The sequence below is a fragment of the Lepisma saccharinum genome, chromosome 25 (genome assembly GCF_977018435.1).
Source record: "Lepisma saccharinum chromosome 25, izLepSacc3.1, whole genome shotgun sequence".
Classification (NCBI taxonomy): domain Eukaryota; kingdom Metazoa; phylum Arthropoda; class Insecta; order Zygentoma; family Lepismatidae; genus Lepisma; species Lepisma saccharinum.
The window spans coordinates 20,791,045-20,805,230 of record NC_139253.1 but is presented as its reverse complement, the minus strand read 5'-3'; the positions used below and the strand labels follow the sequence as shown (position 1 = coordinate 20,805,230).

The window sequence follows — 14,186 nt, the reverse complement described above, 5'->3', positions numbered from 1 at the left end:
AACTGTAGGTCCAGTCCCGATTAACCTTACAATGCACAAAGTGGACTTAAAACACAAATTCAATCAATCAATGAAACACTAATGAGAAATGAAAGACACAATGGTCAGCCAAAGTCCTACATTGGTCATTTTCTCATGAATCATCTCACTTCGCACTTCTAACAAGTTCAAATTGTGTTTATGCCAAAAGGTATTTATACTCTTCTTAAGCATGGAAGCAATTGAAGGAAAAGGAAGAGGCATAAAGTGCAATCTAACAAAGGGACTAGGAAATCTATATTTTGCACACGGTTTATTCTTATTGGCCCACACACATATAAAGACATGCAGAAAAAATACAACATTTAGGGAGACAAAGTGACAAGCAACTGGCAACAAACTACAAGCAGCATTCCTCACTTGGAAATTAACCTTGAGAGAGAAATGTAGTACCAGAGTGGCAAAACAAGCTGAACATGTTGCTTGTGGCTTGCAGTTCACTCGGACTGGCCCATTTTCTCATTGTGTTGTCTTGGTCTGTTGATCAAACATGCGCAGCGATTTTTTATGTTAGACTGAAGAAGATAATGCTTATTCTGGTGCATTCAGTTTGTGGTCATGTCATTTGTCATTTTGGTGTGAAACTCCTATGTCACTAACAGGTTGTTGCTTGTAGCTTTCTTGTGAAAGATGCTCTGGAGATAGAAGCAGGAAAAATAGGAATGTTGAAGCAAATGTGAAATTGGTTTTGCAAAGATAAACAGATGAATTACAAATCTTTGTAAAGAAATGCTTGAGAAGAATTATTGGAATTAGATGGTTGGAAGTAATAGAAACAAAACTTTATGGAATGTGATAAAACAGAAAAACATATAAAATGAAGGTGGAGATAACATCTCTGTGACGAAAGAACGGCAGGGCCTCCCTGATAGCGTAGTGGTAACGTTGTTGCGTTCTAACCAAGGGGTCCTGGGTTTGATACCTGGTGAAGGCACATTGCACATTGGTTTGGATTCCACTATACAAACTGTAAGTCCAGTGGATAAAGTGGACTTTAAACAACAAATCAATGAAAGAACAGCATCCCAAAAGAGGCATTACAATGGAATCCCTAAGAAAAACTAAGAAAGACGCAGGGAAACCTGAAAAAGAACTGTTACCAGAGAGTGTACAGAGGCAGGATAAAGCTGGGGAGAGGTGGAGGTGCTGGCCCAAAACCAAGTCTGATGAAGGAGATCCTATGCGTCATCTCTGAATAGAAGGAAAGTAGTTGTCAAAACACAGAAGTTCATAATTGGCTCTAGTTCAAAGTTCATGTGACTCCATTAAGAAACAACTGCTCTGTTTTCATCAGAGGATATATATTCAAATTTATAAAATACCAAATGTGCAAAATACAATAATCCATACATGTAATATGCACTCTCCTGTTCATATGTGTTGGCACAGTTTTATTGTCCATATATAGTAGCAAACAATGTTCCAATACAAAGCCAGAACCACAATCAGTGTGTAAAATTTCATGCAGAAATCTTAAAGAGGTGCAAACGAACAAAATATATCCAGTCTTCTGAACAGCAATGGAACTTGATGTAATTTAGCTGATCATTATTTTTAGATACTATGGCATACTGTGCCATTGCTCTAACCACTGAGCTACCAAATTGGCCTGGCCTCGCCTGATCTTTCGCTATCGCCATTTTACCTGCGTGGATTCGTGTCTGCCAGTGCTACCGCAACGGGATCTGTTGCCTTTGAAACACAGTAGACTTCGACGTTGCCTGGTAGAGATGTGAATTATTGTAGATTAGGCACACACAGGAGATGTACTACTTAAAAGTTTTCAGTGAAAAATGCAGGCTCATACCCGGGTCTGTGGCATACCGTGCCATTGCTCTAACCACTGTGTTTCAAAGGCAACAGATCCCGTTGCGGTAGCACTGGCAGAAATGATTCCACACAGGTAAAACGGCGATAGCGAAAGATCAGGCAAGGCCAGGCTGGCTCGGTAGCTCAGTGGATAGAGCAATGGCATGGTATGCCAGAGACCCGGTTTTGCTGGTCGAGCCTGCATTTTTTGCTGAAAATTTCTACGTAGTACATCTCCTGTGTGCCTAGTCTACAATACCTTCATAGTGTTTGCGAGAAGTAAAAAAACTGTCATCTGACGACAAAGTAATGAAACTGTGATGTTCAACAACATTTGCTCGTTGTTACATGTACTAATTTGTTATTACGATACATACATTAATACTTTGAGAAATGATAAATTAGATGGAATATTTATACATGACCAACAGTACTTACATTATCTGTTAATCTGTTATTTTGGCGTTTATGAATTTCTGTTGCCTGTGGCACCATCCTCGGTGGAACTTTGTGCTTTACTGCAGACAAGATGCCCATCAAACAGTGAAACCAAAGTTCCAAAGTAGATGGTGGCAGAACCAGAAGTAAGTAAATAATCATAATAATAACAGATACATGGATAACACAAGTTACCCATGTATATATACATAGTTTAATTTAAAATGTTACAATTAATTTTTGAAGGAAATGGGAAAGTTTTCTCAGAAAATAATTTGTGTTTTAAACATTATTGCATATGTACACCTTTTTAAAACTAGTACGTAAATCTTAACTTGTCAGTACAGTTTTATGCAAGCAACTGTCTTGTGCCAGTCAAATTTTTTGTGTGTGTGATAATTTCTTCTTATTTAATAATAACTTTATTCTTCATAAAGTATGCAACAACCTGATTGCAAAATCTGCCATATTCTTTTCAGACATTATCTTGTTCCACTGGCTGTGGCTCAAAAGAGTAAATGGAAGAAGAAAGGAACAAAGCTTCATATTTATAATGACCATACCTTCATAGCAAAACATTTGTCTGGGTGAGTTTAAATGACAGTATATCTAAAACTTTTGCAACATGACACTTTACTGTAGAGAATGCTGTGCAACAGCATAAATATCTGTAATTTCTTTGAATAATTGCAGATAATAAAAAAGAAGCATTGAAAGATAGCAGAATTATTTTTCAAAATAACATTCAGAACTAAAAAAAACTATGCACAGGTATATTTTGAAATAGTTACTTAACCTTTGGTTTGTACATGGTAAATTAGAATTTGAGTAAAAAATTATGTGCATCACGTAGAATTCAAAATTTACTGTTGCAAAATACTTTGACCAATGACATAGTGGCAATGACTTGTAATCAAGAGGTCCTGGGTTCAGTCGTCAGTGGAGGCACATTGCACAGTGGGTCAGATCCCACTTTAAACTGTAGACTTTGTCCCGATTAGCTTAACTGGGCATAAAGTGGACTTAATAGAAAACATTACTTGTCCCTTAATAGAAAATATTACTTGTCCAGTTGAACTATGCATTAATAGTAAAGACAAAGTTATTTTTCTTCCCATCGGAATGTATGGAAATACTTCTTTCTTATTTTATATATATGGAGAGAGAAAGAACCATGTTGTGTATGTGTGTTAAAATAGAAAATTCATTCCATGCAATGTGTATTAGTCAGTATCATCCTTATCAGCATAGCCTCAATGAACAGTTTGAGAAGTTATCATTTTTCCCCATTTATCCCATAAATCAATTAATAATATAAATAATATATATTTAAGAGATATCTATTAATTCAATACTGTCAATATGTTTTTTTAACCTGATTTTAAAATATGTGGAGTAAGATTATAGTCATTGGTATTTCATAAATATTTAGGTAATAAAGCATCATTGCAGTTAATGAAATGATTTGATGTAACATAACTTTGGCTGAGAAACACAATAATAATATTATTTGTTTTGTTGTAGTGGAACACCATGCCAAGTGTGTACAAAGTCTGTGGCCAGAAGAATAGGCAAACAAGGCTACGAATGCAGGGACTGCCAACTCAAGTGTCATAAACATTGTCATGTAAAAGTTGAATCGATGTGTCCTAGTTCTACTATTCAGAACATTGAATTGTAAGTATTTTAAAATTTATCTTTATTCTAATTTTTATATAGTATATATAATAATTAAATTATGGAAGGATTGAACTTATCATAAGAATAAGTAGTGACAGAGTTTCCATGACCTGGGTCTAGGTAATTAAAAAAGAAAGTCATGGAGAAGCCAGGGAACTTCTTAGAAATGTTCAGGAACCTGGAAAGGTCAAGGAATATTATATATAGTTGTGCTTGCAGTGAATATGGATTATTGACATATTTCTAAACACTGATTTGATGTAGCAAGTGTTTATAAGTAACATTAATATTTAAAAATATGTTTCTTTCAACCAGGGCCATTACTTTCATGTTTTCACTAAAACAAAAAATACTATGAACAGAGTTACGGTATTCAAAGATGACAGAATGGTCTGAAATTTATTTGTAAGTACGTGCAAGCAAAAGTTAGATAATTGAGAGGAAAAGGGGGAGATAAAATGAGAAGGAGGCCTCAGTGACCAACTTATGCCGTTGTGAGGAGTGCATCTTGCCCCCAAGTACTGACCCTATCTTATGTTTTTTTCGGCTGGTCTCTTGTGCAATGTTCTATTGTTATTCAGTGAAAATCGAAAGCCATTGTTGTGAAACAATTGTGAATTATTTCAAGCACTTGAAATAAAAAACAAGGAACCTCCCTGATACCATAGTGCCTAACACTGTTGCCTTGTAATCAATGGGTTCAATGTTTGCTTCCCAGGGGAGGAACATTGCACTGACCTGGATTCCACTTTACAACTGTAAGTTTAGTTCAAATTAAGCTATCTGAGCATAAAGTGGACTAAAATTTTGCCTAATTTTTATAATTCTTCAGGTGGCTTTCATGGCAGCAGTTAGTGTAACATAATGCAAAGCTAGGAGTCGTACTTCATGTTGTGGGTAAAGCATAAATATTCGTGCTTACATCCTTGTTTATTTCCCAATCCATTGACTATTCTAACTATTGTGATGAGCTAGTAAAGCACTAGCAACTTCCATTATCTCAGTTGGTTTTGGAAAATAAGATCTCTTCCCCAAATAGTTTCTATATGATGTAAAAGACGTCAAAAGAAACCCTAAATTATGTATTATGTTTTGCACTTTTAGGCATTCTCTATAATGTTATGTTGTGTAATGTTATTAGGGTGCCTGCCAATGATTTTAAAACAAGAACTCAGTTTTGAAAAACAGTCAAGATTTTTTAATAGGGATAGATGGATATGGAATGTTTGCTGATACTGACTAATCTGACATAAAATTACGAATGTTTCATTAAAAACCTGAATGATTCATTTACCTCCTTAATAAATATATTAACTAGGTGACTGCATATTTAGAAATCTACTTTACAAAAGCAGGCTGCATGAGCTACAGCTTTATGTTCATTAAGAAAATAACAAAGTGGCAAAGAATTTTGCACCAAATTACAGACTATTTATAGAAATATTGGATTGATAAAAATGTTGGTAATTTTACGAATATATCGGTATCAGCTGATTCCAATCCAATACCAATTAATCTGCCCAATCTCTACTTTTTATGTACATATTTTATTCCTCTTTACTATATTTACTGGTCAGCTTATCTGCATTAAATTATCTATGTGACCTGAATTATAATTGTATTTAATTTCATTGAAGTATTGTGCAGTTTATAATATACACATTCTTGTTTATGTATTTCTTATTCATTGATTAAGCAAGACAAAATATAGCAAGGAAAAATTAGATATAGAGTGGATGTACATCATTCCTTTTACTAAAGTGCAGTTATCTTTGTATAAAATTTGAATTGTTGGTAATTTAATAGATAATTTTCAGATTTCAACATTTGATACTTCTGCTTCTAAACAGACAAGACACATTCACCTGAAGTTTATTAGTAAATACAATTAGTATTAAGAAAGTTAAACCCAATAACCATGACATAATTTTGAAAACTATAATAAATTAATTTTCTTAGGATTTCAACAAGAAACAAATATTCATTGAATATCTTACACAGGTGAATGTTTCTCTTTTAGAGAAAATTTTATGTTACAAAATATTACAGTTGTACACAGCCAGTTATATTAATGAATATTTTTCTCCCATTCTTGGTCCCTACTGCCTGTATTGAGTGAATAGGTAAGCTGTAATTTTGTATTGGACATTGTTTTCCTAGCATGTTCTGATAATGGCACCCCATGTTCACACTGTTTATCTTCTCAGTTGTGTAGGCCATTATGTCTATCCCATTTCAAGAAATAAACATAGTAGGTGCTTGTAGTTGATTCCATGAAGTTACCTCTATGATTCGAGCACAAATATTAACATGGATTATGACTTTTATGTGTCTTGCTCACAACCATGCATTTCCTCATCATCACTTTTTTGAATGGTATAATGATTATACGTTTTGTTGTGTGTTCATAGAGCATTGTTTATTCTTGATGAGTTTGTGTGCAATTCCTTTTCCATTGATCTTTTTCTTGTTTATTGTATTGCGTTTCCTGCTGGTAAGATGTTAGATTTGTAGTGCATTTCATAAATAATTATTGTTTTATCAATAAGATCTACAATATACATGTCAACATAATTTATTTTAGGCATTACAATTAGAGCTGAACCTATACTCTTAACAGATTCCCACCAATACTGATGTTTAAAAATTTTAATAATTAAAAGTTGTTCAAAATATTAATTGGTGTTAGTGGGTTAGTAGTCCGCTCCAATTATAAGCATCAGTTTACCAGATTTATGCTTTAAAATATTAAAAAATTATATCAGAATTTAAAAATACTTCTTAAGAAACCACAAAATAGTTTTTTTCACATAATATTGGTACACAATCAATGGAAACTTCGAATTTTGCATGACATCCAGGATAACATTTTTGCAGCCCCAACAAATAATCTTGTCAGATTGTATGCCAGAAAGGTATCTACCGGTATCAGTAAATGAAATCAAACCAACACCGATACAATGGCATTGGTATTGGCTCGGTCCAAATTATAATTATATACGCTATGGATGTCATCATCATCCTTCGCCATTTCCTGCTTCTGGCTGGATCGGCATAGAAGTCAAGCCTCTCCATTTTTTCCTGGTCTTCCACCACTCCTCTCTTTCTACGGTGTTCCAATCTTGTCCTCTTCTCCTAACACTCTCCGCTATCTGCTCTTTCTACAGACATCTTGGTATCCCCCTTGGCCTTATTCCCACTCCTTGTGCATGGTAAGCTCTTACTGGTAGTCTTCCTGCATCCATCCACTTCATGTGTCCGAACCATCTCATCTGTGCCTGATCTATCCTGTCCTAAAGCTTCAGCACCCCCACTGTCTGTCGGATCTCCTCATTCCTTATTCTATCCCTTCTAAGCTTCCCCAATATATTCCTTAAAAATTTCATCTTCACTGATTGGATCTTTCTTTTGTCTCTCTGTCATTGTCCAAGTCTCTGCTCCATACATAATTATTGGCACATAGTATGTGTTACATATTACCTAGCTATGGATGTATCAGTGCATAAATATTACTGGCACTGATACCACAGTGGTCCAATATGAAAGGCAAACATTTAGTTCATAAACTGAAAGACATTTTTTTGAGAAGAGTTGCAAGGGAGATTGCTAATCAGTGAGTTTTGCTTTGAGAGAGTGGTGCATGGAGAATCATAAAGAGGAATTAAAATTGTTGTGTTGAATGTGGATTTTTACACTGTAGCATGGCTCTCCATGATAACTGTAGTAGCAAAGGCTGTAGCATTGTAATCAAAGGGTTTCGTGCTTGATTTCAAGTGGGGAACATTTTTTGAGTTCTGTTTAAACTTGCAACTGTGCACCAAGTGTTGATTAGTGTTTCTTTTCATAAATTGAGCTGGAAATAACCTTTGCTATTGTTGGCGCAATCAACAGAAAAATCTTCAAGCCACCGAGATCTTAAACTCAACTGGCATGTTTGTGTGAATAACATAATGTATAATGTACAATAAAATTAATTGCTTATGTGTTCTTTCGCATCACTTGTGAAGTTCTCTGTCTCCAGTTATCAAAATTGGAGAGGAATATATCCTTTACTTTTAACAAAATAAAAGATTTAATTATCAAACTTTTTTTGTATTTTTGGTCATGAACATTTTCCGATAGTGTAGTCAGAAATCTAGAATGTGCAAATGTGCTTTCATTATGCTTACTGTTAGATTGATTCTACAGGGCACTTGCTTAACATGGTCCTATGAATTAAAATCCAGATTTGCTTACATTTGGGTCATTCCATGTCAAATCGACCAATTTCAGAAACGTTTCCAGGTCATGGATTTTTGATTTGGATGAAATTTGGGATGAAGGTTCAATCATGTTTGGAAGGCTTGTATTCCAAATATTAGGTTCCTCCGAGAAATTGTTCTAGAGTTATAGCCTGTGGAAGAAGGTGGTGCTCAACAGAAAATGTGATCCAAATCTGGGAAATGAGTCTAAGAGCTATCATCATGACTCAATAACTTTGGAACTATTGATCACAGCCTAGTGATATTTACACACCAAACAATCCTCTCACCAAGGAACACATGTATTGCATCAAAATACCCTCAGCTTGTTTACATTAGCAAATAAAATACTCCAAAATATGCCTTAAAAAGCCTTACACGTCAAAAAATGCTTTTTTTGTGTGTCTGCTGTTACAATTGTAATCCAACCAGGAAGGTGGCATTAATTTTTCTAGTACCCTGATGTGAGCTCAGTATGCATACATTATGTTGTCTCCATATATATCACCCAATCCATATTATATGTGGTTGAATATGCAAGAAATTGAAAAATCACCGGAAAATGGTGGATTTAGGAAATGGTGTAGCATAGAAGGGACAAGAGCTATCCAAGCCAAGTTGCATACACTACATAATTAAATCTTCCTCTAATGTGTGTCAAAATTTCAACTTGTTATTGAAAGGCCCTAGTGCATAGTAACGGTAAACCCTTAAACACCCAGCGTGTTTTCAGAGGGAAGTTTAGAATTGTGCAAGGTTTTAAATGAAGCTTTATATCTCCGTAACTACGAATGCCCTAGTTACAAATTATAGCTTGTTTCTTTCAGTACAGTCTCAGCTACACGCCTATTGTTGAAAAGATCCAATTTGCACTAACCAAATAGAAGAAGAAGAAGACGAAAGTTAATAATCTTATTTTGTCTTTACAAAATTTCAATTTCGTTGGCCCCCCACATAGGCAACGCCAGGACATAAGGGTTCAAAACAGTTCCTGCATATTGCCTAATATGTATTTCATTCTCGTAGCAAGAATTGTGCACTTACTGATGACATTTTCGTAGAAAAATATTTTCTAATATATAAGCCATGCTTTTTAATGGGAAATTCAAAATTCCAAAAATTATTATCTCTGAAACTATGAATCCTAGAGTTAAAACTTATATCTCCTTTTCTTTCATACAATATGACATGATCGAATAAACTTAATTTTCATTTATCAAGTAGAAGAAGAAGATGAAAGTTAAATAAAACTATATTTTTACGAAATTTAAATTTCATCAGGCCCCCAGGTAGGCAACGCTGGAACGTTATTGTTTAAAACTGAACCTGCATATTTCCGGATATGTGTTTCGTTCTCGTGGGAAGAATTTCTGACTTGCTTCTGATACTTTCGGAGAAAAAATATAATTTTTAATGTAAAAACAGTAAATTTTTTCGGGGGCAAATTGCATCCCCCCCCTTCCCCAAATATATTCGGAATCAAATTGGAATTTACTAAATACTAATAGGATGCTTAAGGCTCTTGAATCTCAGTATGCTCCAAAAGTCGAAAAAAACAAATGTGATGTATTTCACGTCTCAGCGTTTATTGTTTAAAAACATGTATTGGAACAGATGACTACTTTTTTGTAACAACCACAAAATTTGGCTTTCACCTCTCAAAAAATCACTAGAAAAGAAGTAGACTATTATTTACAGTTCTTTAGACATACAGAGAGTGAATTGACTATCATAGGACACCCTTTTGATTTCGGAAAAGGAATGGATAATAAAATATTCAAGTACCACAGATAAAAAAGTGTGACAGGACCTACCTTTCAAGATAGGAATATTTGGAATACAAGCCTTCCAGACATGATTGAACCTTCATGCCAAATTTCATCGAAATCAAATAACCATGACCTGGAGGCCCTGGTTGATCTGACATGGAATGACTCATTTTTTAATTCAGTGTCAAAATACAGTGGAATAAATAGTTTAGGTCATTTGATAAGACCTTCAGAACATTCCAATCAGCCTCTGCATTTTTAATTTTTGTGACTATATAAATAGATTACGAGTGAATAAAGACACTCCCTGTGCATATCCACATATCCTGTACTTTTAAGTAATGGATCTACTTCTAGTGGTGCTTAAATTTCTAGACTTTAAGGATCGATACATTGAACCACCATTTTTATTCTGTGAGATTTATGTTCTTGACTCAAATGAAACCCAAGTAACAACTCTTGTATTGGTTCCGCAAGAGTTGAACCTCTAACGTGGCTGTAACTTTCCTATCTATTGTATAGCCCATATTTTTGCATGAATGCATTTACTTGCAAAGTTAAATTACAATTGTTGAATTCACTGACGTATTACTTGTCAGTGGTTTTCTTAAAATGTTTTGTCTTATAGAGCATGTGGATTTTGTGAAAAAAGCTTCTACTTGCTTGCATGTGTTATTAATGTACCATTTATTGTGCTTTCAGTGTATAGAATTTTTGGTTAGGTGCAAGTATTTCATAATAATCTCCCTTGATTAAAATATAGAAACTGTATATACATGATGTAATTGAATTTTGATGATAATTGATTTCTCTAATAAAAGGAAATTTCATTTTGCAATTCATTGTTGTCTCTACAGTGATATAATGAGTTGTAAATAGTGCACCTATGTTTTTCAATGTACTTTGTTATTGGATGTTTTAGTTGTTGTAATAGATTGAAACATACAACAAAACCAGCAGTGAAACTTATGTACATGAACATGAGTACTCTTTAATTGTATAGTAGGTTCTCTCTGATAGCCTTACTAGAGTAAAGATCCTAGATACAATATCTGGTAAGTGCCATGTCACTCGTTCAGATTATACATAACACTGGAGGTTCCATCCTAGTTACACTCTGTACATAAATTTAAAATCAGATTTAGAACTTTTTTTTATCTTTTCACTTTAATTATATGTGGAAAGGCTGATTTATTTATCAATTAACTGGCTTCTTTGGCTACTACATTTTTATCCATAAAAGAAATTAATATGAAGACAAAATAATGCTGCATGCATGCTTGCATATGCAAACTTGCATGTAATAAAAATTTTACATTAGAAGACTGTAAAGAAACACAACTTGATATGTGGCACTTTGGATGAAGGAATGTTAATTCTTTGAAGGAGACTGGCAATAAGAAATTTTTCAGAATTTCTACTGTTAAGATTTCCAATTTCAGACAATCTAGTGTCCCAAAAATCAGGGGAAGATTTTTCCAAAATCAGCCAGTACTGAAATCTCCCGAAGTTCAGCTTGCAAATTTCAAAATCACACAAAACCCCTCCAGTGTCCCAGGTTCCAATCCCATCCTGGGCATGGGTGTTTGTAAGTGTCCACTCATCAATTTAATCATATCATCACTCATCTCCATCTTCGCAATTCAAAAGTGGCACAAAAGCAAAGTAAAATAAACTAAATCAATCAATCACACACAGCTCCAGATATTACTACAGTGCGTGCAGTTTGGCTCGGGGCCAAGAAAGCATGTGACTGCAGATGGCGAGGCATGGTGCAGATGCTGCCTGGCATTTTCGATTTGTAATGTTCCACTTATTTTTACACACATATCTTTAGCATGCAGACAATTATATTTTTATTGCATAACGAGTACTAACCTGTGTTACAAAAGTTGTTCATAGTGGTGGCCAACTGTATTCACACATTCTCAAATGAACAATTTGAGGGTGTCTTGCAATGCAGTGATTCTGGGTTTAGTCCAGATTCCGTATAAACTGTGGGACAAGTTCCCATAGCTTTTTCATTCTAAGTGTAAATTGAACATACAGCTTAATATTTTGTGAATGATTTTGAAGTTAAACCGAATGCTATTACCATTTACATATTTGAAAATCGTTTTTTTAATGAATATCTTCCTTTCAGAGAATGCCTTCAAGAATCTCATGATGACAGAAGATATTGGAGAAGAAGCAAAACGTAGTTATTCGTGGCAGCTTTAACCGATCCAAATATGCTGGAACTGCAAGGAATATTAAAGTAACTGGCAGTTTTGTACTATACTCTATTTTGTGGGCATTGCATTGCATTGAATTGGCAAATTAATAGCTCACCAGGAAGCAAAGCGTTGAAAGGAAAACAAAACAAAGAAACAGGAAAGTCATTTTGGTCAGTTAACCTCATTTGCAACATAGTTTCAGCATCAGAAATCATCAGTTTGCCGTGAAAATGTGTGTTATGTTGCCGCATATCATTGCAGTTCTGCCTTTACCATTAAAAGTATTTTTACATATTATCATGCAGAAGGAGTGGGGGGAGTGTGCCATTAAATTTGACACTCAAAAGTATTCATGGGCATTATGAATGCACATAATTTCATATTTTATACAATTCATTGATACATTCACCAAAAGTATCTCCTTTGTATGTCTCCTTTTCTCTATCATTTAAAGTAGAAAAAATGAATTGGAAACATTTCTCTGTGATAGTGCAATTATTATTAGAGCTTCTAGCAACATATATGTTCGTGAAGTGTTTAAATAGGAAGATTTATGTCATGAGTTGTGTGAGTGATGCATCACTATGTTCTGATCAAAGGGACCATGGAGTTTTGATATGTGGATAAAGGCCATGGTGGGATATGATTTTTTTTAAAAATTGCATAATGTGTTGAAGATACACTGAGTAATAAATCCAGCAATGAAATAATAATAAAATATGTCCTGATATAAGAGGTAATCAATCACTAATAGGCTGATTTGAATCTCTAACTTGCATAGTGAGTTGCTTGTGATATGTTGCCAGCCTGGCTAAATTTGCTGCACAAAAGTCGATTTTTCTATGGTGGTGTATGATCTGTAATGTGTGGATACATTGAATGTGTGCTAATATATTCTTCCCAAATTCACCATTTAGTACAGTTGAGCACTTGTGATTTACTTTCTGGGTGGATGATATCCAGTATAAGGAGAGTATTGATGTCATTTATCTTGGCAAGAGTATGTGGGTACGTAGGATGTTGGTTTCAAATTAGTCATTACCAAGATGCTTTGCCCCAATAAAATTAATCTTCAAGTTTGTAAAGCTTATGCTTTAGGTCAAAGAATGAAAGCTTTGCTAAAGACTAAAATTTTCTTCTATTTCCCTGTTTATATATAATTGTCCATGTATGTGAACATAAGGATGGCACTATTCTTTAATGATCTGATCAGACCTTTTGGAATAATATCATTATTACTGATTACAATTTATATTTTGTACATACATTTTTTTTATCCTTATTGTGTTTCAAATTTTGTAGCATTTTACGGTTCTAAATTACTAATGAATTTAGATAAAAATTTGTATAAACTATTTATTCTTTTGAAAAGTCAATATTCTAATATGAAAATATAACCAAAAAAGATTGCTTATAATCTGTTACTTGTTAACAAAATGTTGAAGAGAATAATTGGATTGTTCCCATTTTTATTATATAGTATATTGCATACAGTATAATGTTTGTAAAGGAAAGATAATTTATTGATCTGTCACAAAGAAAAGTAATTGGCATAGATTTAGGCTGGCATGAATTTTGCTTTCAGAACAAGAGCATAAAGACATAACAGGTCTGCGTTTCCTCTAAGACAGTGCCTGATTTTTTAATAGTGGAGACCTAACATCTCCCAAAAATGTTCAGTTTTTGTGTTAAATTGCGATGTACTTATACATTTTATCATCTCAATAAAATGCTTTTCTAAAATACATTAATAGTTTTATTACCTATTATGAATCAAAGATAATAGTAGTTGTATGTGATGATAAGTTGCAGTCTTCAAAATGTTACTTTTTGAAGTAACAGAGCCAGAGGCAAGGTGTTCGGTCATCGGGAAATGCAGCAATGACAAAGCAAAATAATAAAAATATTGCTTTTAAAATATTTTAGAGAAGTAAAAAATAAGTCAGAATATTCACATATTTGAGTGAAATTTCACATCTAGATATACGCAAGAG

At 34.0% G+C, this 14,186-nt stretch overlaps 1 protein-coding gene across 5 annotated transcripts in view; it reads left to right on the top strand.

The window, feature by feature from the left end:
• Nucleotides 1-13,931, top strand: part of LOC145978526 (uncharacterized) — a 102,579-nt gene extending 88,648 nt beyond the window's left edge. For 4 of the 5 annotated variants that reach the window (XM_083111175.1, XM_083111174.1, XM_083111172.1 and 1 more), the window contains 3 exons: nt 2,766-2,873; nt 3,811-3,963; nt 12,120-13,931. In XM_083111175.1, the coding sequence (XP_082967301.1) occupies nt 2,766-2,873; nt 3,811-3,963; nt 12,120-12,177 (319 nt within the window). In that variant the 3' untranslated portion in view covers nt 12,178-13,931. Of the gene's footprint in view, nt 1-2,765; nt 2,874-3,810; nt 3,966-6,063; nt 6,090-12,119 lie in introns of all 5 variants that reach the window. The other variant, XM_083111173.1, reaches the window with a different exon arrangement.
• The last annotated feature ends 255 nt before the right edge of the window (nt 13,932-14,186 follow it).